This window comes from Triticum aestivum, chromosome 2A (assembly GCF_018294505.1).
Source record: "Triticum aestivum cultivar Chinese Spring chromosome 2A, IWGSC CS RefSeq v2.1, whole genome shotgun sequence".
NCBI classification, from domain to species: Eukaryota; Viridiplantae; Streptophyta; class Magnoliopsida; order Poales; family Poaceae; genus Triticum; species Triticum aestivum.
Genome location: NC_057797.1, coordinates 779,259,634 through 779,284,996, shown reverse-complemented (window position 1 = coordinate 779,284,996; position 25,363 = coordinate 779,259,634). Strand labels below are relative to the sequence as shown.

The 25,363-nt window shown below is 43.8% G+C and overlaps 2 protein-coding genes and 1 long non-coding RNA gene across 7 annotated transcripts; 2 read left to right on the top strand and 1 right to left on the bottom strand.

Annotated features, from left to right (window-relative positions):
* Positions 1–10,114: 10,114 nt before the first annotated feature.
* LOC123186712 (uncharacterized) lies at positions 10,115–11,583 on the top strand. 3 transcript variants are annotated; one of them, XM_044598429.1, is made up of 4 exons: positions 10,115–10,503; positions 10,612–10,789; positions 10,870–11,362; positions 11,445–11,583. In XM_044598429.1, exons 1-3 carry the CDS (start codon positions 10,166–10,168, stop codon positions 11,278–11,280), a joined length of 927 nt encoding a protein of 308 aa, XP_044454364.1. In that variant the 5' UTR covers positions 10,115–10,165; the 3' UTR covers positions 11,281–11,362; positions 11,445–11,583. The 3 variants fall into 3 exon arrangements, with proteins under 3 accessions (XP_044454364.1, XP_044454362.1, XP_044454363.1); XM_044598427.1 differs by having other exon boundaries at positions 10,115–10,789; XM_044598428.1 differs by having other exon boundaries at positions 10,115–10,789; positions 10,870–11,571.
* A 1,847-nt stretch (positions 11,584–13,430) lies between these two features.
* On the top strand, positions 13,431–20,135 carry LOC123191183 (uncharacterized). The gene is made up of 3 exons (XR_006496736.1): positions 13,431–14,078; positions 17,462–17,597; positions 20,001–20,135. It is a non-coding gene; the product is annotated as an uncharacterized lncRNA (long non-coding RNA).
* Positions 18,868–22,588, bottom strand: LOC123191182 (uncharacterized). Of its 3 annotated transcripts, none has more exons than XM_044603970.1 (3): positions 22,226–22,588; positions 22,022–22,136; positions 18,868–19,236 (listed from the first exon to the last, which is right to left on the bottom strand). In XM_044603970.1, exons 1-3 carry the CDS (start codon positions 22,419–22,421, stop codon positions 19,164–19,166), a joined length of 384 nt encoding a protein of 127 aa, XP_044459905.1. In that variant the 5' UTR covers positions 22,422–22,588; the 3' UTR covers positions 18,868–19,163. The 3 variants fall into 3 exon arrangements, 2 of the variants coding, with proteins under 2 accessions (XP_044459905.1, XP_044459904.1); XM_044603969.1 differs by having other exon boundaries at positions 22,268–22,588; XR_006496735.1 differs by having other exon boundaries at positions 18,868–22,136; positions 22,222–22,588.
* Positions 22,589–25,363: the final 2,775 nt, after the last annotated feature.

Below are 25,363 nucleotides of genomic sequence, written 5' to 3'. Positions count from 1 at the left end.
ATATGATTCATCACGCGGTCGTCCTCAACCTCCGACATCCCGTCGTCGCCAATAACTACAGCCGGCCAAGCCTGGAGTCCGCCGGCGGCCGCCGGCCGCCCCTAACCTCCGCTTCCCAACGCCACTTGCAGTCCCCCACCCTCAGGACCTCCATCATCTTGACGCTCCCTGCCCTCCTCCAGGCGCGCGCGCCCTCATCTCCATGGCGGTGTGCGTCAGCAGGGCTGCCGGTTGGGCTGGCAAGCTTATGTAGCTGAAGGATCATCCAGGTATGTAGAGATTGGTACAATTCTCTACCCAGCAGCCATACAATCCATCACACACACTCAACGCACTACAAATCTAGCGCCCCGCACACATCCAGTACTAAGCAGCGCACGCACCTATCATCCATCCAGTACTCGCACGAATCAGCAAAACACACAGGCCACAGTTACCAGATGAGAGATAGAGGGGATGGACTGAGCTATCTTCGTGAATCGTGAGAGACGGGGGTTTACGAGGACGACGTCAGGTCGTTGGCGACGGTAGGCGTCGGTGGTGTCACATGGGAGGAATCCATCTCCGAGCAGTGGCCCGGTCGTGGCGTCTGTGGCGTGGGGCTCTATGTGATGGAGAAAGGCAGCTCCGGTGCGTGAGTAGACGGCCACCGAGCGGCATGGCGAGGCTGTGTTGGATTGCCGGGTCGTCCGGCTGTGACTTCGGCGGGTCCTTGTCTGGCTGAGGTTTAACTGATGATTACTACCCAAAATACCCCTGCCGTCTTAATATACTACCCAAACCGTGCTGTAGTATTCGTAAATCTGGAGCATTCGTTCGCTTAAATGGACGGCTAATATATCATGGATGTACTGTAAAAGGTCTCACTAAATCCCGCCAGGTCTACCCTGACGTGAAGAGGGAGCACACCTTGAGGGCTACCAGGTGTTCGAGAACTCATAATTCAATTTGAAGAAATTTCTTACCTCCAAGTCCTCGGCGAAAACTGCGGCGGCATCCTTAAGCCCCAAGCGGGCGGCGCAAATGCACTCGTGCATCGACCAAAGAGCATCTTGTTGATGAGTTGTAAAAGCATGATTCTTCAGGGGAATCTTTTTTTCTCGGTGGCGCAGCATGCTCTTGCACTCAGAAGGAGCTACGGACATCGTCGAGGATTCCTCCTAGGCACTTTGAGCACCCTCAGGAACCGTGGGGCTAGGAGGAATGGCTGATTCTGTCACTGAACCCGGCACTGAAGACGCATGCACATTGCCCTTAGACTAGCCATAGTGGGGAGTAACTTAACATATAAGTTATCCTAGGCTATGTTACTACCTCCATAATGGGCAGTAACATATGTGTGGTGTCATCCAAAGCTTCATTTATTAGGTTATAGACGCATATTGTCTTGGGGTATGTGATATTATGGTAACTATCTAAGTTACTCAATATACCCCGCTCCTCATTAACTCACTGCCACATAGACAAATTTGCTGAGTTATACCCGATGCTATTCTTGGAGTTACTCCAACTATGGCTAGTCTTAGCAGCATAGTTGGATCTGCAAATTAGTGTCATTAATCATCAACTCGTGCACCTGCACGGACTAGCTATTTCGAATACATGGATAATACATATTGAAAAGCACATTGCGACTCTAAAAAAAAGCACATTGCGCTGGTTCTTACCATGGAATTAATTGTAAATTATGTACTTCATTAAACTATTAGTGTCAAGAAAATCCAATAATTAGTACAATAAGTAGGGTGAGATGCACGAGTAGGGCGTTTGGTCCAGATTCATCTGCACCCGGTTAGAAAATTTCATAAAAAAATTCAAACAATTCCAAAAGAAATTTGTGTGGTAGACAATTTGATGCGTGAGACCCATTCCAAATTTTAAATCATTTAGACATCTGAGCATCTCTCCGCAAAAAAAAGACAAATCGGGCCAAAAAGTACGTGAACAGTAAACATTTTTACAGACTCCCAATTTGTCTTTTTTTCTGGGAGCTCCTCAGATGTCCAAAGGATATGAAAATTGGAGCGCACCTCACGCATCAAATTGTCTACCACACAAAAAATGGATTTTTTTTAAAAAAAAATCTAGTATTTGTTTTGATTTTTTTCGTCAGTGCGGGTGTTGATGAGCTCGGGTGCAGAGATGAATTTTTGGAGATGCACATATTTCTCAAATTCGTACTTGAGTGGACTATTTTTGGTTGTGATCTTCAATAGTTATAAATATATTTCAATTGTGTTCTTGTTGGGCAACTTTAGATTTGTGAGCCTAATCATAATCACACATATACATGTATAAACCTTATTCAAGAAATTTTTCTCTGTCACTTGACACTGGACACTCATGGAGCATTCTTTGTTTGAGGTAATGTGCCAACATGTTTGAAGGGTGGTAAACAATAGTATTTGTTTGAGTCGTATTTTATAATATTCTATCTAAGATCAAATCAAACTATAGAGGATCTCATACAATGCTTAAATATATTTTACCCTCTTAAAATTTAAAGCTTAATGAATTTGTCTGATGCCTCTTTTTGAAATACTTGACGACCAGTTTTTTCCAACCCCTAGCACAAAAAAATGATATTCCAACCACCACGCAAAAATAATTCATATTCGTTCAACTATTTATCTTACGGTTTTAGAATCATTGATACTTTTTGATGCATGACAACCTTGGCGATGATGATATGTAGGAGTCAATACAGAGAGACTTGTCTAAGTTTGTCTTATTTATTTTATTTTAATTAATTGGGTCTTCTTTTCGTCAATGGGGATCAAACGATAGAATATCTCATATAATAATTAAATATACTTTAGCCTCTAAAAATTTAAAACTTAATGGACCTGCTTGATGTCCCTGTTTGAAATACTTGACCATCTCCTTTTCGAACCCCTAGATATAAGTGATATTCCAGCCACAAAAAACACCAATGATATTCGTTCAATTATTTTCGTAACAGGTTTAGCTTCATTGATATTTTTTGATGTGTGACAGTTTATTCAAACTTTCCTTCTTCTATTACAATTAGGTGATTTCATATATTAAATTAATAAACATGGCGATGATGATATGTAGTAGTCAATACGGAGAGACTGATGTACGTGTGTCTGATTTATTATTTTAATTAATTGGGCCTTCTTTATGTACGTGAGAATTGGAAAAAAAAATCAATCAAACATAGGCTTTCTTTTAAACGTGACATATCTGGACTCCGCATGTTTTTTCTTGCAAGTGTACTTTTTTTTGTTTCTTCAAGCGAACATGCACGTGGTTTCTATATAGTTGGAAACTGAGGTGTGTGCTCATTTTTTAGCATGAGGAAAATGTACATGTTTTGTACGTAACTTTTTTTTTTCCTTTTTTTTCAAAAAAGGAGGAAGGCACCTTATTTATTGGAATGATGTATGTGAACATGGCTCTTTTTTTTACAGCGTGAGGACTCTTTTTTACCTCATTTACTTTTTTATAATAAGGCAGGGTCTATTTTTTTTGCGAAGTAAAAGAGTTATTATTCCATGTGATCAGAGTTACAGTCAGCTGGCAGAAGCTCAGCAATACAAGGAGGGCAATTTTGTAGCCAACAAGCTGTGCTACACTCTAATCTCCCGTAGTTCGCCAGATTAGCAACTCTACTTTGATCTCACAAAATTTTCATGGGAATAAACTCTCTACAAACTAATAGATGTTTAATCTCCATAATTAAATGTCCATAAGCTGAACGGTCAAGAGTACTGGAGAAGGGAGCTCCTATGCGGCGCTTTTAGCACCGTTAACCGCTGCTGGCCGGCCCACTAACCTGCAGAAAAAACAGAAGCGAAGAGAAAATATTCATTCGAACTCAGGTCCGACAGCTGCAAACTTATTGGAACAACCAATGGACCAAGAATACTTGGATGGTTACAATACGAAAACAATTCTATTTAACAATTGTTTTAGTACAAAACATTGACATATATTTTGTACATATAATACTTTGAAAAAATAAAAACGTGAAATTGGGAAAAATAATAGAGTTGCTATAAAAAAAGGTCCACCTGTATGAGGAAATAGTTCAAATTTTGAAAAAGTTCATGGAATTCAAAAAAACTAAAAGTTCACCAAATTGTGGAAAAGTCCTATGAATTTGAAAAAAAGTTCATTGATTTTGTAGAAAAGTTCAAAAATTCGGAAAAATGTTCATCAACTTGAAAAAAAGTTCATCAGTTTTGGAAAAAAGTTCAAAAATTTGGAAAAAAGTTCATCAAATTTCAAAAAAGTTCATCAGATTTGAAAAATAGTTCATCGATTTTGAAAAAAGTTCACTGATCTTCAAGAAAATCCATCAATTTGAAAAAAGAGTTCACGGATTTTGAAAAATGGTTCACGAATTTAAAAAAAGTTCACCAATTATGAAAAAAATCCATTAAATTTGAAAAAAGTTCAATGATTTTGAAAAATGTTCATCAATTTGTTTTACAAAGTTCACATAAAATAAAAAAATTCTTAAAATTTGACCAAAAAAATTCACAAAACTTTCAAAAGATCATCGCTTTTTGAAAAAATGCTTGTGCATTCGAAAAAAATAAATGTAAGGAAACTAAAAGAGAAAGAAATATGAAATAAAAAAAATTATCACAAAGACCAGTTCAGAAGAAAACAAAAATGAAAATACCCGGCTGGTAGGATCCAAAATCCGAGGCTCCGGGAACTAAAGGCAGAATAAGTAGCAAACTGAAGAAATTAGTCACAAGCATGAGGGAATTCCTGGTAGTTAGTGGGTTTGTCTATGAAGGGAGAGGTCTTGTGTTCGAATCTACTGCTCGCACTCTATTTCGGAATTTAACAGAAAAAATTAAATGGGAAAATCGGATCGCTCAAAAGCAAGTGAAATACCCTCCCTTATTGCGTGTAATCTGCTTCAAGAGCATTACAACAAAAGAAAAGGTGACGATAGGCAGTAAAGATCAGACTTCCGTCCACATTCCGAAGGACCATACCCGCACCTGCGGACCCTTCAGTGGCAAATGAACCGTCAACCGAGAGGGCGACCTGACCTACTGCTGGAGGAGGCCAGGGCCTCATCGTTGTTCTTTCCAGCTCCGGCAAGTCGACGCAAACCTCGCTCAGGGGCATTTTAGTTTTAATCATATCCTCAACACTGTCAACTTTTGCATGCCATAAGGACTTCAAATAGCTGACTAGAAAATCAATTGATACCTGTACTGGAACAAGGCCCTTCCCATGAAAAACATCATTCCGAACAGACCATATTCTCCAAATCAGAATGATCACCATATTACGTACTTTTTCTGTACAATTAGCATGGACATTCAGCAACCATTCCTCCCCATTGCTTAGTAAAATTTGTTTGCTTGGGAGGGGCCAAACGTTCCTCTATACCATCCCATAGCTGCACCACTGCATTACAAGTCACAAGGGCGTGATAGGAGCTCTCATCCTCGACGCCACACAGCGGGCATGTTGCCCGCGTCCTTAAATCTAATTGTACGTATAGGTTTATAATTCTTCAGGTACACATTGTTTTTCTATAAGGCAGGTCTTATAATAGATCTTGGCCACTAAATTTTAAATCTAATGGCTAAATTAATTTTAATGACGCGGATTAACATGAAGACTCAAAAGGTGCATCCAATTAGTGGTCATGTTTTTCGGATCTTAGGATATCACTAGCAAACATGCCCGTGCGCTGCAACGGGAGAGTAAATATTTTTTATCCGAGCCACTGTTTTCATTTGGTTTTGATTCTTCATACACCCACTCGACATCTGTCTCTTATCTATTGCATGGAAATATAAGATGCGCCATACACAACAGATTAGTTGGTTCCTGGTGAGCTAGACCAGCAAGGACGAGACACTACTAGAGACGCCGCACCCCAGGTACAACGCCGCACCCCCCTCTTCCCTCCCACTGCCGCCACCCCTGGGAAAATACCGGCAAGAAAAGGGCTTGGAAATGATCTAATTGTATTACATGCCAAGAAATGTGCTTAATATATTAAATATAGAAAGTGAATCTTGAAAATGCCAAATTTTGGCATCTTATATGTTATTGTGTATGTTGAGTGAAGTAAAGTTCGAAGGCCAAACGATGAAGCAACCGACACTTGGTTATAAACCAAGATTCGTTTCCTGTTGAACCACAATTCTTCCTTGGAAATGTTCTTGTCTATGCAGTGCATGTCACAGTTTTTTCAAAGCCTTCTTAAATTTTTACCACAACCTCTAGGTGCCATATGACAACACAATGCCAACTTTCATGTTTTTCTTACTTTTTGCATTTTTTGAATTGAAACACCAATACTCTCCATGGTCGGGGTTCAGTCTTGGCACCCTAGCACCCCAAGGTTTGGAGTTCCTTTCCTTTTCTTGCTTAAGGCCTAAACATAAACTCAAGAACACAAATAGGAATTTTACCCATTTTCGCCAAAATTTTCATGCACTTGCAGTTCAACTTTGAATTATATCCATTATATTCCTAGAAATGTCGTTAGTGAGTTAGATATAGCAAACAACCCGAAAAAATAACATGTTTTGACATGAATATGTGATGGCGTATGTTGAGTGCAAGAAAAGTTTAAAGGTCAAACGATGAGCAACCAACACCTCGCATTAAAGCCTGACATGTTCCCTTTCGAAACCACAATTCTTTCTCGAACATGTTTTGCTTTCTAAGTAGTATATGTCACAATTCTTCCGCGGGCATATGGACCGGTTCTCGAGGAGCCACTTGAGTCGCACACCGGATGTTCTGTTCCCCTTCATGGGAGGGAAGTCGCTGATGAGGGCGATCACCCTCTCCTGCCAGTTGATCCTCTCCACTCGCCAAGTGAGAGCATGGCCCTCGATGGGCAGGGTTGTGATCATGCCGAAGTTCTCGAGAGTCACTGTCATCTCACCATAAGGGAGATGGAAACTGTGCGTCTCGGGGTGCCACCGGTCAATCAATGTCATGAGAGCCGAGTGGATGAGCGTCAGCGGGTGTCTTATGAACTGAAGAACGAAACCCAACATCCGTGCTCTCCTAAAGTACAGAGTGTAGCACTCGTCATACTGCAGCTGCATAGCCTTCATGTGGCCCCTCATCCGCAATGGGGAGAGCATATCTCAAAATGTAAACGGTATTGTTAGTGACTTATTTTGTGATAATAAAAAATACAGCAAATTGATGATAGCATTACCACTCCGTTCTCAATAAAATGGGCATGGTGACCGCTGTCGGAAGCATGATCAAGCATGGTGTATTTCACGCCGATTACTGACGCAAGGGGGGCCGCCTATAACAATTGGAAATGATGCCATTTTCAACCAACTTGTATCATTTTGAACAAACATGAAACATATCAAGTCCAAATATAAATGAATCATATTCAACCAACATGAATCATATCATTTTCATCATTTTGAACAAACATGAAACATATCTAGTCCAAATATAAATGAATCATATTCAACCGACATGAATCATATCATTTTCATCATTTATCACTTATTCAACCAACATTCATCAATTATCATATATTCAACCAATATAAATGATCGATCTGAATGAATCATATTCAACCAACATCTTTCATTCAACAACATTCAACAATGCATCATATCATCATTTTTTTAACAAAACATTATGAACTAGGGTTCATCTTGAGGCTTCACCATTTTTTCTCCAACAACATCCACTACTTGCATCATATAACATCCACATGCATCATATATCAAAACAAATTCCTCCAGCATGCATCATATCATATCATCATTTTTTTTAACAAAAAAATTATGAACTAGGGTTCATCTTCACACTACCATTCGAACTAGTGAGTAGGGTTCATATTCAACACCACTAGTGATTAGAGAACATCTAAAATCAACCTAAAACAATCCTAGGTAAAAAAAATTCAATCTTAGTTCAAAAATAGGGGTGATTTGAAGCAAATAATGCGTGGAATCTGAAGCTATTTGACTAAAAGTAATTGGACGGATCGGAGGAGTTTACTTTTCTTTCTTGGGAGCCAACTCGATCTACAAAAACGATGTAGAAACAAAGAAGATCCAAGGGGAGGAGTAGAGAAGGGCGAGAAAGAGCAACTCCCTTTGTTCTTGGCAGCTGGGAGGAGAGGGGGTGGGGGAGATGGGGCTGGGGCGGGGGCGTTGGCCCCTATAACTGCTCGCACCATATCGCCAGGGTCGACGGCGGTAAGGTTATACAGCCTACCGCCAGGGACAGTGGCGGTACGGGGGACGGAGGGGGCGGAGGGGGCGATGGCCGTCTAGGGCTGCTGACGTGGATTAGTACCTTACCGCTAGGCACCACTCTATCGCCAGGACGCATGGCGGTAAGAAAAAGGATCGGATTTCAAGAAAAAAAAATTGAGCTAGGGTCAGATCCTGAAAATCTTTGCTAAAAGGGTCAAAACACGAAAAATTGCCCCTCCAAGGAGCCCGTCCTCCAAAAATTCGCACTCCTCCACTCCCACTTGTAGTGCGCATTGTTTCTAGCTCAAATACCAAGGAGTTAGGTGGAGCTGCATTTTGGACCAAAATAGCCATGTATGCATGTGGTCTCTGTCCAACTCATGTGCGCGCTGGTGAATGGAGGGTTACGTTATGCATGTCCCGTGGATCAAACAGAGTGTTACTATTGCCGAAACATGCTCAGCGGCGCATATGCGCACTACATTCGGATTTTTTACAGAAAAAATCATATGTGTGGTTCCTTCGGGACTTGTGAGCAAAAGAACGAGGGAAAGCAAAGGTGCACGGATGGCTTTGCTCGGGATTTGGGAGCCTCCCGATTGGACCAGCTGCTGCCCAGGAAGAAAGACGGGGCTTAGCCGACACCCTCTCCAACAGGGAACCGCTAGATTTCGTTTTCTAATCGGTTTGGTAAGCGAGAAAGAGACGTGGACATCTTTTCTCAAAGGATATATGCAATGGCCAATGGGTTCACATACCCAAGCATCTATTCCAGCTAAAGTTTTTGCCGTGAGGTTTAGCCACTTGTGTGAAAATGATGTATGATGAATTCCGCATGTGACACGTGCTATTAGTTTGGTACCTGGTGGTTTAGTTTGGTACCTGGTGGTGTAGAACTACTTTGTGGATTTAAGGTTTTGTTTCAAATTTTTTGAACTGGTGTGGCATTCGGTTTGGTTGGTTTATCATTTTTTCATTCAATGTGGGGCAGGGTGGTGTGCTTATTTTTCTTGCATGGGTCATCTCAATCCGTTTGTGTCTCTGTTTTTGTACGTGCAGTCACTTTCGGTTGTTTGGACGTGAGCGTTAAAATTTCGCCTTTCGTTGTTTGCACCGTTGTAGCATGGAGGGGTTATACGTACGTGTTTGCCTTGCATGCATGCACACTAATTGTGTGCCGCCGCGTGGTGGACCAGTTCCATCATGCAATGGGATCGGTGTCATCGGTGGCCAATGAGCGGGTGGACCAATTAGAGCTGACCAGGGGTGTTGCATTTGCATCCAGAAGCAACACGACAATATGCATGGGCGGCATCATGCAGGCAGGCGACCAGTCGAAACTGATTAGTAGAACTGCACTTGCTTCCAGGAGTAAAACGACAAGAGAAAAGGGATGGAGCCATGCAGCGAGTTGGTGTTATGAGTGGACAGCGGTGATCGGATGAAACGGTTCGCTTACGCCGCCCGGATTTCTCGCGCGCCGTTCAACCTGTCGTTTTCACCGTATAACTTGCGGCTGCCGCTTTGGTCGTCCTTTCAAGAGTGTGTGCATCGCTGCCCGTCGGTGCTGATTTTCGCGTGTCTTCTGAAGTTCTGCCGCGTGATATGGGGCTATAAATATGCTGGTTTTCCTGAATGTTGTACGTGTCTGTGTAGGCTTCGATCGCCGCCTGCGATGTGCATGCTTCTTTGTCGATGTACGTGCCATTGTGTGTGCTTCGATTGGTTGGCGTCGTTGCATTGGGCCAAGGGAACAGGCGGTGCCGCCTTGATCGGCCCATCCAGACGTTCTCGGTGTTTCTGGTCGGTGCCGTTGTTACCGTTTGTTCGAGAGAGGTCGCGTGGTTCGTTCTAGAAATTCTACCGCTTGCCGCTATCGCTTTTGTCCTTCGGTGTCCCGTCCCATATACATTGATTCTATGGTTGCTCTTCTCCAGTCGTAATGGTCCTCGGCGCCCCCGCTGCTGTTCATGAGCACCGCAGTTGCCACCCCACCAAAGCTTCCTCTGGTCTGTGCCGGCCGGGCTGCTCGAGCGGGAGTGCAAAGGAGCGGCAGCCACCACGGAGGAGGCGGCTGCGCCGTTCTGGCTGCTCCATCGAGTAAGGCCGTTGCCAGGAGCTGCTTCGCGCCATCGTCGGTGGCATGGTGGCAACCGGGAGTGTGGTGGAAGGCGGCGAAGCACGCCGATACCACCGGCGTGGTGGTTCGGGCCGTTCTGCTGCGTCGGCTCGGCCCGTATGTATGGAGCATGCTCCGGCGTCTGATGATCGGCTGTTGTATCGTAGTGGCCTTCTGCACGCTAGCAAGGTCGTCCGATGAGCGGCGCTCAAATTCTGTCAAGCTGGACTTCATTCGTGAGGTCCTCCCCCCGTTCTTTCTCTTGAGGGTGTTTTCTCTTCTGTTGATCCGAGGCAGGACAGGAGGTACAACACCAACACGGCACGACGGCTACGGCTACGGTTACGGGAGGCCTCTGGCCAGTGGTGATGCCGGTGTTCAGCGAGGTCCTGGCGGCACGCGACGTGGCTGGCTGCTTACAGCTGAGCTCGCGCTCTTGGCCGTGAGCAGCGACCCGCGAATCCCCAGATCCATGGTAGCAAACCTACATCTGCTACTCCAGCATCCACCATGTCTCATCTACTCTTTTTTTTCATGAAACCAACATCTAGCTAGCTAGCTAAAGATTCCAGGGTTGATCCTTCTTGCGGCGAGGAAGGGGCGCGTGCATTGGCGGGCGAATGGTGGTGGGCTGCATCACTTATGGGTGTGCGACGAAGGCGTCAGCGACGACAAGCGGGACGTGTTGGTGGTCAGTTCACAGAAAGGGCACGACATGGTGTTCCCCAAGGGCCAGTTGCGCTTGACGAGTCCATGGACAACACGGTCCATCGCAAGGCCGAGGCCGGCGACTGCGCTGACACAGGCAAGGTGCTCCGCTGCTGGCACTACGAGAGAGGCCTCGACCTCAAGTGCTGCTCTCCTCTCCTTTGCTCTCTGAAATCAATTGATCACTATTTCGTTTTGCATATATTTCGTTTTCAGGCAGAGGAGCACCGGCAAATCAATCTGAAGTATTTATCATAATGACACCATCTCACCAAAAAGCTTCTTTTGAGAGTACCATGTCAGGTCTATGTGGTGTGGTCGTTTATATGTGACACCACAGGTACGCATGGGATACTGGGCTCACATAACTAATTAATAATTCATAACATTGAGTTGCAAATTAACTGCATGTCATGTTTCAGTTGATCATGCTGCAACCATACAATCCATGGGCTACAGCTTAGGGCACTGCATATGATTTCACATGATGTTCTGTATATGGGGTTGCATGTGGATTAATTAGTTCCTCCGTGCCCATCATGGTCAATGTGCTAATTATTCCCCCATTTGATGTGATGGATAACATATTCAGACAACTAGGCGCCGCTCTCCTCTCCTCTGCTCTCTGAATTTACCCGATCAGTGTTTCATCCTGCCATGTTACGTACTACTACATCTCTATGGTGAAATCTACTGACCAACATTTATGTACTACTCCATCTCTAAGTACGCAACTGAAAAAATAGCTGTGAGAGAATGCTTGGGACTGCTATAATTCTAGCACCTACGCATTCAAGCGTAAAAAAATAAAGAAAGAAAACCGCCATGCTACGCAGCCGGAGAAAAGATCTCTCCATAGCTACGTATGGAAACGAAATGAAAGAAACCAAAAGTGCGTGTACGCTTAAACCACATGATCTCTTGACCAGTATGCGTGGAAAGGGAAAAAACCCGTTGATGTTATAACCATGTGGCCATCCCCCATGCAAAACTCACTCGTTCACGTAGCCACCTCGCCTCCCAATCCCATGCACATGCACGTAGTGATATCACTCTGAAATTCACGCCCAATCAAAGCATGCACCCACCAGCGACAAAACGAAAGCAAATAAATCTCATGCTGTCACATGGAACATAGTTTGACAAAACAAACCGTAGAAGAAAACGCTACGGCCACACATCGTATACCAGCACATGGGCATCCAGTTCATGGAAAAACTGTTTTTTTTTAAGTTTGTTTAGGAGATTTCAAAAGGAAAATAAACACCTTTACCTTTTTTTAGTGGACCTTTACCTTTTATAATTTGTGAAAAGACATGAAGATCTGGTATGAACGGCGACAAATAGAAGTTCACACAAAATAGAAAAACTGACACACGAATGCACCAGCAAAGTGCGGCCACAACTCAAATAACTAAAATTAGAAGAAAAAAAATGTACATAAAAATTTATATACTACATAGATGATTCACCGAGATCCATCCAACTCAAACTTAGCATGCGATATAAAAAAGTACTTCCCTTGTGTAATATGTATCTGTATAGATTACTTAATGCAATAAAACTATCCCTTTTTAAAGCACCTTAGCATCCACAATGCCTTTATGTTCATAAAAAAATCATTCAAAATTATTGTTACTTAATAGACATGCAAAAAATTAAATGAATAAGTAGTAACCAACCAATTAGCAACATGGCACACACATGATTTTAACATAGTATTGCGTGCACACCTCTATTAGACCACTTAAGACAAATTATTACGAACTAAATTAAATTTCACCCTAAGTGAAGACTAATAAATAAAAAGAATTTTTTTTTCAAATAATATATATACTAAATCTGGCCAGGTTTCTTTTATCTTGTTTTTTTGACTTCTTTCTATCAGTGAAAACCCGGCCAATCAGATCGTGCCACGTTATTTACTAGGGGATATGGTTGGGTACATTTAGGGTGTGCCTAGCAGGTTTGCATTAGATTTTGGGTTGGGGCAGTCCATGATTGGTGCGCTGCATGTCGGCACCGCATGTGCGCTGCACCTTGATTTGCCTACGTTGTTTCTGGCCGTTTCTTGCTTGGCTGTGTTTGACCACCGCTTGGCTGTTCGTTTTTTATATTCTTTTGTAGACACGTGGGTGTGCATGCCCTTGACGGTGTTTTTGTCCAGGCTGACGTGTGCTTTTATATTTAGCTTGCTGTCATACTGGGTGGCTGCCACGTACGTGCCTGATTAAGATTTGGGTTTGTTGATCGCCACGTGCGTGTGTGGTGCGATTAGGATTGGCCGCCGCTTGCATCGCGCGTTCTAGGCATTTGTTGGTAGATCGTTCTAGGCCGACCTCTCCACCGCAGTATGGGCCTATAAATGGAGGTGAATCCTGTACGACCCGTTTGTGAGAGAGCTCGTCGTGGGGTGACCCACCTGACAGCCTCCCCTTGCGGCCGGGTCGCACGTACGACCCGGTCGTACAGGATTATTTTGCTATAAATGGGGCTCGCCTTCCCCATTGCTCATCATCACCTCGCGCTCACCCCTGCATCCTTGTGTCCGTTCCTCCAATTTTTGCTCCGCCCATGCCCATGCCTGTTCCTCGCCGGAGGCCACTAGACAAGCTCTGCCCCATCACTTGCGCGAGAGGAAGCCACGGCGGCGCGCCGCTGGCTGCCACGCTGTTGACTCCGGCGGTGGCTGCGGCACTCGCGATGGCATGCTCAGCTTCCTTGTCGGCGGCGAGGAGGCCATCCTCGCATGCCTCGGGCTGCTCTTTGCCCACCTTGGTCGACTTCTACACGGCCGGTCAGGAGCGGCGAGCAGCAAAATCGCGAGGACAGTTGGATCAACGCGCAGCTCTGGCACTCCTGCTTGAAGATGTGTGACGCTGACGCCTCGGCGTCTGCAAGGTGGAGCCCAGGCTGGAGGCCGCGCGTTCTGCCCTTGCGCGATGGCTGCGACCTATGCGCTGGTGATTGGTGACGAGGAAGAAGAGGGTGGAGGGCATGCCCTCGAAGAACCTGATGGCAAATCACCGCCGTCGCAAGCTACCTTGATCATCAAGGTAAAGAGACCAAACGTCAATCGAAAGAATAGGGGTAGAATCCTGGGAATAAATCTGCATGTGTGTTCTTGGTTTTGGGCATCTAGATGGATAGAACGTCTAGCCTGGGGAGGGCACGTTTAGTTCGCTCAGGAGGGCACGCTGGATCTGTGTCCATTGCAGTTTTCCACTAATTTGGTTCCTGATCAATTTTATCGGTTTGTCGGGCGGCGGATCGTTTCTATCAGCTGCTTGCATGATGTGTAGGACTGGACGCGTGATGTGACTACCTGCATGCATCAATTGTTTCCCGTATCTTCTTGACGGGCGTTTAATGTAGGCGGTTGTGCCTTTTTCAAATCTCCTTCGTGTGTCATTGTTGTGCCGCTTTGATTCCTATTTTTCGGTGGCCCGCTTTGGTGACCATTTAATTGGTGCCTTCATTGTGGGTCTATAAATATGGAGATTTAGTATTGGGTTGTTTCACTGATGCGTTTGATTCCTGCTTCATGGTGATCCCCGCGGTTCTCGCCGTCTTGGGTCCTCCTTGTGGCATCCGTGTTGGTGTTGTTGGTCATGCCCATGGTTGGCGAGCTGCTGCTGATGGTTGGAATCCTGATGGTCGTGCCCGTAGTTCTTCTAACCATGGCTGAGTTGCTGCTGATGGTTGGAACACCGCCGCCTTGTGAGGATGCGGACGGCTTTGACGACGTCCACACCGTGTTCGTGCAGGGGCATCACCGCCTCCGGTGTGGAGTGACCTCACGAAGGGTGTCCTCTAATGCGGCTGATTTTATTGCCGGTGAGGAGAAAGAGCATGCACCCATGGTTTTCAACCGTGTCCTGCAGCCGGAGGAACTCAGAATCCTGCGATAGGCCACCCTCTTGGCTCTCAAATTATGTGCTATTCAACTAAAATTTATGTGCTATTCAACTAAAATTTGATTCAACGTGCACCTCTTGGCTCTCAAATTAAGGCATGTATTTTTTTTTTGTTCTCTCCAAAATCAGTGGAAAAAGAGAAGAGCTTAGGATGTTCATGATTCTATAACAACGTATATACTGGGTTGCAACCTCGATGACGCTTTTCTCCTTGACGGCGTGTGTGCGTTCTTGTGTAGGCTGCTAGGTCGCCCTGCCTTGTGTTTTGTGGACGTGTTGTGACAGTTTTCGTTCGTCTTTCGTTAATTAACCGAGTAACTCTTTTCGACCTTTTTCATGGGCCCTAAGGGGCCGCATTTAAAAAAAAAGATAATGCTACTCTCCATTTCGAATGATAGAAGTTTTTGCTAGGTACATTATGCCAACTTTTCCGATGGTTGAGGGCCCTAAAAGACATGTCACTATTAAGGCATGACAACCTGAAAAACTCTTGGATAACACAACTAACATAAACGACCAACCAATTAGCCAAATAATCAACACAAGGCTCTTCCTATCACACATACAGAACTTCTATGTAGCGTCTAGATAATGTGTGTTTCTTTATGAAAGATTTTAACATCCATACAAATATGATGTTTATACATACACCATGACATAAAAAAAGTGAACAAATAACAACCAAGTAATTAGTCATAATATCACTATGGACAAAATTTCTCACATAACATATCAACAGGCGCGGCGTGCCACCCTGCGGGCATGGCTATATAGAGTGGACTGCACACAGTTTTAATATGTAGCTTTTATTACAAGTGTATAAACGTGTCATTTTGTTTGTCAACATGTGCATCATGCATGGTTGTAATAAATGTACTTCTTTCCCATTTTGAGCTCTTATATCACGTTTCTGTGTATGTAGCAATGTGTATTTTTTCATGTAATAGCATATAACACGCATAAAGCCACCACATATTTTTTAAGTTTATTACTATAACGATGTATATACGGGCGCTCGCCGCGCCGCACGGGTTATGCTAGTATACACTACTACGCGCTGTACATTTGTTACCCGGCCGGGTCAACACTACACAGAAACGTGCACATCTTCCTCAGTTAAGATATAAAAGCTTTAAAAAGTTGGTTAGGTGGACAAGTATAAACAAAAACCTGATTAAACGAACTAACTAGATTGTCATAATCTCTCTGTCTCAATGTCAAATCTCTACTCCTAATGTCTCAGTTGGTAGGTTGTGTTCCGAATTTTATTTTCGTCCCACCAACATCGGTTTATTTTCGTCCTCGGTTCCGGGTCTTTTTTTTGTCCCACCTCCCACCTTCGCTTGGTTTTTTCTCGTCGTTCTTTTTTCGCCCGGTTCTTTTCCCCTGCAGCACCGGTCTTTTTCCGATAGAGATACTACACGCACGACATGCAACGCCACCCCGCTCGATCTAGATCTCGGCGGCGGCGGCGGCTCCTCCCTCTACTCGCGCACGAACGGATCCCCTAGAGCCCTCCCCACCTCCTCCCTTCTCAGCGCCCATATCGCCACCCCTATGGCGATTTGAGCCGTAGTGGAGGTGACGGAAGTCCGACGGCGTCGGCTTGCCAGAGATGAAGAGGACAACCCAGTGCTGCGGTACTTGGGAGGAGGAATTGGCGACGGAGGTGGCTCCACCTGGATGTCGCCGACCGCCCACCGGAAGGAATCGAAGCGGGACGATGTGGTTCAGTGGCCAACGCAGGGCAGGAGGCGGCCATGGCGTTCCCGGCCATGGCGGTCTTTCTCGATCCGAAGAGGAGACGTCCTCCAATCAGTTCCGCCCTCTCCCCTGCCGGCTTCGCCCTCCACTCACCTTCTTTCCTTAAAGCGGGGAGGCCTCAGATTGAGTCGAGCAAGTCAGCGGGCCGGCGGCCAGATCCGCCACAGCCACATCTTGTCGAGATGGGTCACAGCGGGAGAGGTAGATTGAGGGGGCGGGCACTGGTGCAGGGTGTCCGAGGACTGGTGTGGCAGCCGGCGGTTTGATTCCGTGGTGGAGGAGGCCTTGACCATGGTCGGGGCATCTGCTTGATCTCACACCTCCCCTGGCCACCGCCACCGCTCGATTCCATGCCTCCACCAGCCGCCGCCGTTTGAGCACATGGGCGCGAGAATGGGAGACGATTCTGACGGGCGTATGGGCCATCATCCTCCAGTCAGCATCATGGACGGTACTAGATGCAGCAGCGGGACCTTACCCCTGCTCTCGGCTATGGTCAGTGATGAGCTCCCCCATCCCCCCTAGCTCTCTTCTTCGCCCTCACAATTTTTTTATGATCCTGTTTATTCTCAGATCAAAGTCAATGGGACATGATGCACCATAAGAATAATATGTTTGCCTATTTTCAAATGACGAGTTGTTTCAGAGTTGTTAGAATAAGTGGGCCCTCATTCTTTTCTGTGTGAATTAGATTTGCTTGTTCGGAATTTTGCAGGCATGTGCTGTAATTTATTGATCTGGTCTTGTTTTGTTTGCAGAGACGCCTGGTGATGTATCAAATTCTGTCATGCAAAATAAAGGAGCGCTGAGGATGATGGTTTTCATGTTGCCTTGGATCATGCTGGTTCAGTACCTTGGATCATGCTGGTTCGGTAGTGGCCTCTAATATGTCAGGTAAGATCTTGGGGTATTATATTCTCTGATTCTCCATTAGATTGTCGGCTCATTGCAGGATTTGTCTTGTTGTGTTGGGTTAGTTGTGATGCGTGTCGCCTATAGGGATACGATGTGGCCGCGTGCCATGCGTGTGCCTATGCATGCTAGGTAATATTTGTGTTCATCCATGCAAGAGGAAAGTAACTTAATAGTTTGAAATAAAAATGATTCCGAGAAGATTTGGTCATGGTGTAGTATTCTTAGGCTAACTTATTATTTCTTGTAGAAGCTAGAAAGATATGTCTAGATAATAAATGTACATAAAATTTGGTACGTATAGTTTCAATACATTTGCATTTCACTTTCAGTTATATGTAGGTTTCTAGCATGCTTTTATTCGAGGTCTTTGCCAAGTGGTGTGTGGCTGAATTAGATGGCAGTTGTTCCATCGGTTGTTGCTGGTCATATAGAGTTTACCTTTGATTTCCTATATGGTGTACTTGGGTCCAGTTCTCTTCAGAAAATTTGATGTAGTTTTCTACAATAATTAGCCTGATTGGTATTATTTGGTGACCTATGAAGTTGTATAGCTATCTTGTAGAAGGAACCGCTGATCTGCCAAAAGTAGAGCCATCATAACTGCATTCAGTGATGACTGTGTTACAAGAATTTTCAATCAATAATAAAACCATGGTTTTCAGTAGTGCTTGTACAATGAAAAGGGATAGTCCCAAGATTCAAGTTTGTTCACCAGAGTGGCTTTTTGATTAGTTTTTGCTTTTGTTTCAAGTGCCAATCGAGGAACCATGGCAAATACAAGCTTTGTAAATTCTACATCACTTATTAATCTTTGCTATACATTGAAGATGCAAAAAAAGAAATAGATGGTTATTCTGGGGAAGTAATAAGTGTAGTGGCCATCGACCGGGGGCGGGGAGAAGATGATGGGAACTTTTTGGGATGACAAAATTTGAGAGAGAGGAGATGCTACTGCTCCTGATTGTTGCTGATGATGTCTACGGGAGAGAGATTGGGAACGCGATTTGTCATATGCATATCAATGTATAGCTACCGATGGACTGCTCTGAATTTCTGGTAGTCATCGAAGGATAGAGGATTATTCAGTGATTGAACCACCCAACTGTTTTTTTGTATCTGACTTGCTAAGTGTTTAGGTGTTTAGGTGCACACGTCTGATGTGAAACTGAAATTAAGAGCTGAAAATAATATATTTTGTGCACAATAAGAGATGCAAATATTTGCCAATCTGAATTGATTAACTCGATTCTGAAAAAAGAATGAATTGATTAACTTAAGAGCAACAATACCATGTCCTTATTAATAACAAATACCAAGATAAGCTGGGTACTGAAGTCATATTGAGTTACTGACACAACTCCATAATGAATGAGATGTGAACCAAGTCTTGATACGTATGACACAACTCTGTAGCAAACGTGCTACTTTGGTTTCTGAAGCTTAGTGCATACGATTTCTGGGCACTGGAGCCATACTGACACAGCCCCATAACGAATCTTCCACCATGCACTTCATTTGAACAATATGTAGTTTATATTCGAGGGTTCATGTGCTGGAGAGATAAATCATTGCAATCTTGACTATTGTATACTGCTTTGGAACCTTGCCGAGCGCAAATCTGCAAAGCCATGTGTGTTATTTTCTGATCCTACAATTATTTTTTAAGACAATACATGATTGACCACGTTTAACCAGTTGGTTCATGTATGTTCATTAAAGAGCAGAGAAGATTTGCTGAGAAGAGAAACAAAACACTGTACTAGCGACAGGGTAGAGCACGACGGGTAGGAGGAGGTGAGAAACAGAGTAGAGAGTACTGCACCTACAACAGAGTACGGGAGGATTGGGAACAGGGTAGAGAACGACGGGGAGGAGGCGAGAAATAGAGTAGAGAGTACTACACCTACAATAGAGTGCAGGAGGATTGGGAGAAGGAAACGAGGAGGAAGAGGCAACGAGAAGAAGAGAGGGGGCAGGAAGAGTGGTGAGGGATCGCTAGAGTGCGACCATGGCCTCGCCCTCTCGGATTCGGAATTTCAGCCTACTTTGGCATGCTCACACCTGCGTACTGGAGCTCGCGCTGGAGTAGAAGTAAGGCCGATATTGTGGACGCGGATGGACTGCGGCGCCTCCCGCCTCAGCAGCTCTAAGGTTCACATTCTCTGCACACACCGCCTGACAGAGTGCACATATCAATGGAGGGCCCATGCCGATCTTTTGGTCCTTGAGGTTCATCTTCACGAACTTTTTTCGAAATCCAAAATTTGGTGCTAGATCATACCACAATGCTTCATATGATGTGGTGCAAATGTTAATTTGGAACTCAGTCGTCTTTTATCTAATATATTTGCATATGATTGTTGCATTTCAATTCTTTTGCAGATAGTCCATGTCGTTGGACGTCGTCGGGCTGGCGGAGAGCATGTCCACGGTCGATCTGGAGGTCGTGTTCGGCTCCATCGGCCGCGTCACCGGCTCCGAGTTCATGCACACTAGCGGCCGCAGCTTCGTCTACATTGTCACTGCCCCTCCCACAAGGTCATGACGAAGTTGTTCTCCACCGTAATCATCAACAATCTCATTGTAACTATGTTTCTACACCTCGGCAACAATTAATAGTAGCAGATTGGGGTTTTGTTGATTTTCCACATTAGCCATGTGCATTCCGTGGTTTGAATGGAGAAGTTTGTGTTTGAGGCGAGTAGAGCTTTACCAACTTAATAACAGAGGGTGGTGCTTGCAGTTTCTGTGGGTGCTGATTGTTCCCCAGTCTCAGTTTCTTGGAATGTCGGTTCAAGAAGGGACATCATCGTGTGGCTTGCGTGACCATAGGGCTCTTGACCAAGCCGAGCGAATTAATTTTCACAGCTCACCAGTATTGCAATTTTATGGTGTGAGTGTCTCTTCCATAGGGCATCTGAACCATTGTGTTGATTGCCATGTTGTCAGTTGTCATTTTACAGTCCTAGAAGTTTTGCTTGAAAAATCTCAGAATATCAGAATTCCAGCATTTCAAAAGCTAAACAACACGATGTTCCTAAAAAGATGTTGTTTTGCTTGCAGAATATAATTAGTTTTGAATTATTTTGTAGTGAAAAGGTCTGTACACAAGGTTTGTTGTGTATTTTGTAGTTACCTCCATTGATTGTATCGTATTGAGTGTTGAATACTACTACTCGAAACAATTTGTGTGCCCCATATTTTGAGTGAAAAAACTGGCGACGGGACTAGCTCAAAAACATCAAAGATTTGATGTGTTTTGCAAGTTTATCTGTGAACTTTATTTGATAATTATGTTGCCATTGATGGTTCAGGCACTATGGAATTTCAAGCATGACTTCATGCCTCCAAGCATCTAGAAGTAACGTGCTTGTAGAAATATAACACGAAGTGCAGGTATAAGCCATCAAGTAATAAATTTAGAATTCCTCAAATTTTTAAACAATGAAATGACTTGCAGAAATATATGTGCAGACCTGTAGAAGAACATAACTTCAAAGCACTAGCACTTTCATTGCCCTGATTCTAGTTACTTCAAAGACAGAAGATTACCAAATAATATTCTAAGGCAATGTTGACAGTTTACCGAAAAGCTTAGCAATAAAACATGAGGAAATTGTTTATTGCATCATTTACTAGAAATTTGCATAACACAACACTTGCTGGCAGAGATTGGACTAGTCATGTAAAGTATATGAATCGTGAGTATTATGCCCATTTTAATCCACTTTACATTGCTGTGGTCATTTTACTCTTCTGAACATATCCATGTCAAGGGAAAAATGTGAGAGTGTATTAACAACCTAAATATAAGAATATTGTGAAATACATTGTTATTGTACAATGAGGGGTCTACTTTATGTTTCCAAAATTCTCAAAGAGTGGTCACTGCAGTTAGAAAAAAAATGAACAAACCATGTTGGAACATCGCACCCCACTATCTGCTACAAATATTACTTGGACAAAGTGGTCAGCTAAGTAGATCCCATGGAGATAAATCAAGAGTTGCCAGAATTTGAATGTTCAGTGGAAGGACAAGATACCATGGTACTCTTCTCCTCGGCAAAAAGGCAGATATCATCGTCACCAGCCCCACTGGCAATAACATCCTTGCTGCTTGCACAGAGTAGCAAGGAACCAACAGGAGCATCTCATGGGCGTTTACTTATTAAACAAGGAGCTTTAACTAACTAGCAGATCTCAGAAATTCTACATTGCTGCTGCTCGCAATGCTAGTTGGATGTAACTTGCATGTCAGAAAATGTGAACAAACCATGATGTAACTAGCCACGTTTTGTGCATCATAGTTCAGTACAAGAAAATGTGAGAGCCCTTGGAGAACTATGCCAGAGCAGAGCAGTAATCACTTGGAAAGGAAAGAAAAACATAGCGAGAGGGTCGACCTTGTTCTGTGGGGAATCATGGTGGTCGGGGCGGACGATCTCACTGTCGAGCTCGAGCGTGGGGTGCCGGTCGTCACCGTCCATGGAACAGGAGAGACGGAGAGCTCCTGCTGATCTGAATCAAAGCAAAAAAATCGATTGGGGATGGGACAGAGAAAGAATGAATGGAGGAGAAAGGACACGAGGGGGTAGGGAGGGACGTGCGGGCATCGTCGTCCCCAGCAAGGTCGAGCTTGTGCCTCCTACAGGTCACGGTCGTCGTCCTCTCCTCGTCCCGCGCTGGCTGATCCGAATCTCCAGACGGCGAGGCAGCTGCGTGGCCTGGGAGACGGAGTAGAAGGCCCCTGCAGTAGATCCATGGCCCTCTTCGCTGCTTGCGAGCAGCAGCTGCTCGCCGCATCGGCTATGGTTGTCTTCCGCTTCCATCGGGCCGCTTCAGCCGCCGTCGCCATGGATCTTGGCTGCCCTCATCGGTTGGAGGCGGGGAGGTGGAGGTGAAGGACGGGGTGGAGAAGATGGGAGGCGTGGAGGCGGAGGACGGGGACGAGGAGATGCGATGTGTGGTGGCGGCGGACGGAGAAAAGACATAAGGGACGGGTGTGTCTTAGGATTAGGTTTTTTTTTTTGTACGGGGAAAGGTTTAGGGCTTTTGGCGGGCTTGCGGTGCTGTACTAGGCCGTTCATGACGATTTTGAAATTGTCGCTGGAAATTCGTCATGGATTAACAGGTTTCTTGTAGTGTAATCAGAATTTCAAATTCAAAATTTGATCATTTTTTCAAAAAAGTTGTTCAAAATTCCAAAAACAATTCTGGTTCTGAAAAAATGTTTGGATTTTCAAAGCAATTGGAATTTGCAAACATAAGTATTTGTTTTTTCCAAATTTTAATCGAAGTTTCACAAAGTGTTCCTGTTATAAAAATTATTTGCAGATGGAAAAATACCTTTATTTTCTCTAGTATTTGTTTGTGAACAGAGGTATTCGTTTTTTCAATTCTTTTTAGAGTATCAAAAAATGTTCGTTTTTTCAAAAAAATTGCGTTTTCAAATTTTGGTCAAAATTTCTAACACCACTCCCATATTTAGAAATTGTTCACACATTCAAAAATGTTTGGGATTCAAAAAGATAATGTTATTCTTTCACAAAATGTTAAGTTTTTTAAAAATTCTTCAAAATTTGAAAATGTCCACAGTTCAAAAAATATTCTATTAAAAATGTATTTGAAATTTCAATTTAAATCGTCCGCTGCTTATAGTTCTCATCCCACCCTGCCAATTTAGACACGTAACCTCATTAGCTACAAAGGCTAGTGTATTATTATTTATGAATATTTGCACAGTTTGTGCGTGGAAGGGCCGGCCCAGTCGGGGATCCCCCTGTGCATACTTGTCGAACGGACGCAACAGGCGTGGTATAGGAGCCCTACGTCGCCCGTACTTGATTCCTAACAGGAATCGCATACAGGTGATGCCTAGCAGGACGACCCGTCAGCGTGGTTGCTTTATTGCCGCTGGTATCACACGCAGGTTCCCTCTCTGCTTCGGTTTTCTTTCAATTTTTGTTGTGTTTTTTGTCTTTTGACCGTTTTCCTTGGTTTTTCTTTTTCCCATTGTTTTACTTGGTTTTACTCCTTATTTGTTTTCTTATTGGGTTTTTTCTTTCTTTTTTTCAATATACTATGTTTTTCGTTGTTCTTTCTTGTTTTTCCTGGATTTTTTTGTTTTTCTTTTGTTTCTTTGTTCGTTTTTATCCGTTTTCTTTTTCCCAAAACATATCTAAATTTCACAGTACACAACGTATATTTTCAGAACATGCGTGAAACATTTTTTTGATACATGTTGGACATATTTGAAATACATGATGTACCTTTTTATAAATAAATGTTGTGAATACATGGTAATATGTTTTCCATATAAACGTTGTATACATTTTTTTAAATAGCACTAATTTTTTTAACCATGCGGGCGTTTTCTTAAATTGCATAACTATTTTTTTTAAAATTCAAGGAAATTTTTTGGGAACACCAAACATGTTATTAAAATATCACAAGACATTTTTAATAGAATAAATAATGTTTTAACCAACGTGGACAATATTTTACATTTGTACTTCCTCTACCCCAAATTATAAGACATTTTTGGTAGCCTAAGTAGCCTACAAAAAATGTAATGTCACAACTTTTTTCTGAAATGTGGAAATATTTCCATAAAATGTGATGTCCATTTTTTAATGGCATGAAACCATTTTTTACATTGTATGCACATTAAAAAAATTGCATTCATTTTCGTGAAAGTGGGAATATTTTTTTATTGTCAATAACATTTTACTTTTGAAGTTATCAACATCTTTTAATACTACGCTAACATATTTTTTTATACTATGTTAACATTTTTTTAACCATGTTTTCAAATTTCCTAAGTAAATTTAAGTGTTGGAAATATATGCATTTAATTTTAAATATAAATAAAAGTTAAAGGAGAAGATAGAAATTTGGGTGATGTCGGTAGGACGGGCCACAACCTACTAAGCAGCCTACAAACGGTGCCTGGGAGTTCTAATACATGTCTAACGAACTGACCAAACCAGCAGCGCACCATATTCTTGGAGGCACTCCCTGCTGGAACTTGTCACAAAACCAAAGGCGCCCCCTCCGGATTATGCTAAAATCCACGTTGATGCAGTGGTGGGCCATGCGGGGGGGGGGGGGGGGTGGATCGACGTCCGCAGTGTGCAGAGACTGTAATGGTAATTATCTTTGTGAACAGGAGAGATCGGGGAAGCAATGCACCTTGGGTGTTGCTGTATTCCTCTTGGGGTATATATGGTGTTACAGTACAACAGAGAGAGCACATGGCGCAGTGGGGCGACGTGCTGCAGATCGTGGTGATCGTGCATGTCGTGGGAGAGCTATACAACTGAGAACGTACGTTAGGGCTCCTTCCTCCCGGAGGCGATTCTCACGCCGCCGTCGAGACCTTCTCTCCCCTCACCGGATCTTACCCTGGGAACGACTCGGGCTGACAAAGGGGTGATCTTAGCATCACTACCCAACCTTGGTTGAACTCCTGGGTAGGGTTTGGACGGTAGGGCTCCCACAAACACACGGTTGGTTCTAGATCGGGTTAGGGTTTCGAGTATGGCAGCGAGTTCGTCAGCGTCGGCAGGGCCGTCGGAGGCTGATCCCGCTGCTGAGATGGAGAGGATGATGGCGGAGCTTGGGCTGCGCGAAGAGGATTTAGACGACGTGATCTATGATGAGAAGGAGGCACCGCCAGATCAAGCCAGATGGACTGCGGTCGCACGGGTGCATATCAAAAAATCTTACAGTCAGTATTGGTTCTT

What these genes read in the sequence shown, in the direction of transcription:
- LOC123186712 (XM_044598427.1), top strand. Translation starts at nt 10,166, where the DNA reads ATGAGCACCGCAGTTGCCACCCCACCAAAGCTTCCTCTGGTCTGTGCC. An exon ending in CGCGAATCCCCAGATCCATG is followed by an intron (nt 10,790 to 10,869) that starts GTAGCAAACCTA and finishes ACATCTAGCTAG; the next exon opens with CTAGCTAAAGATTCCAGGGT.
- LOC123191182 (XM_044603969.1), bottom strand. Translation starts at nt 22,473, where the DNA reads ATGGCGACGGCGGCTGAAGCGGCCCGATGGAAGCGGAAGACAACCATA. An exon ending in GAGGACGACGACCGTGACCT is followed by an intron (nt 22,137 to 22,267) that starts GTAGGAGGCACA and finishes GCTTTGATTCAG; the next exon opens with ATCAGCAGGAGCTCTCCGTC. An exon ending in ATGATTCCCCACAGAACAAG is followed by an intron (nt 19,237 to 22,021) that starts GTCGACCCTCTC and finishes ATGGCTTTGCAG; the next exon opens with ATTTGCGCTCGGCAAGGTTC.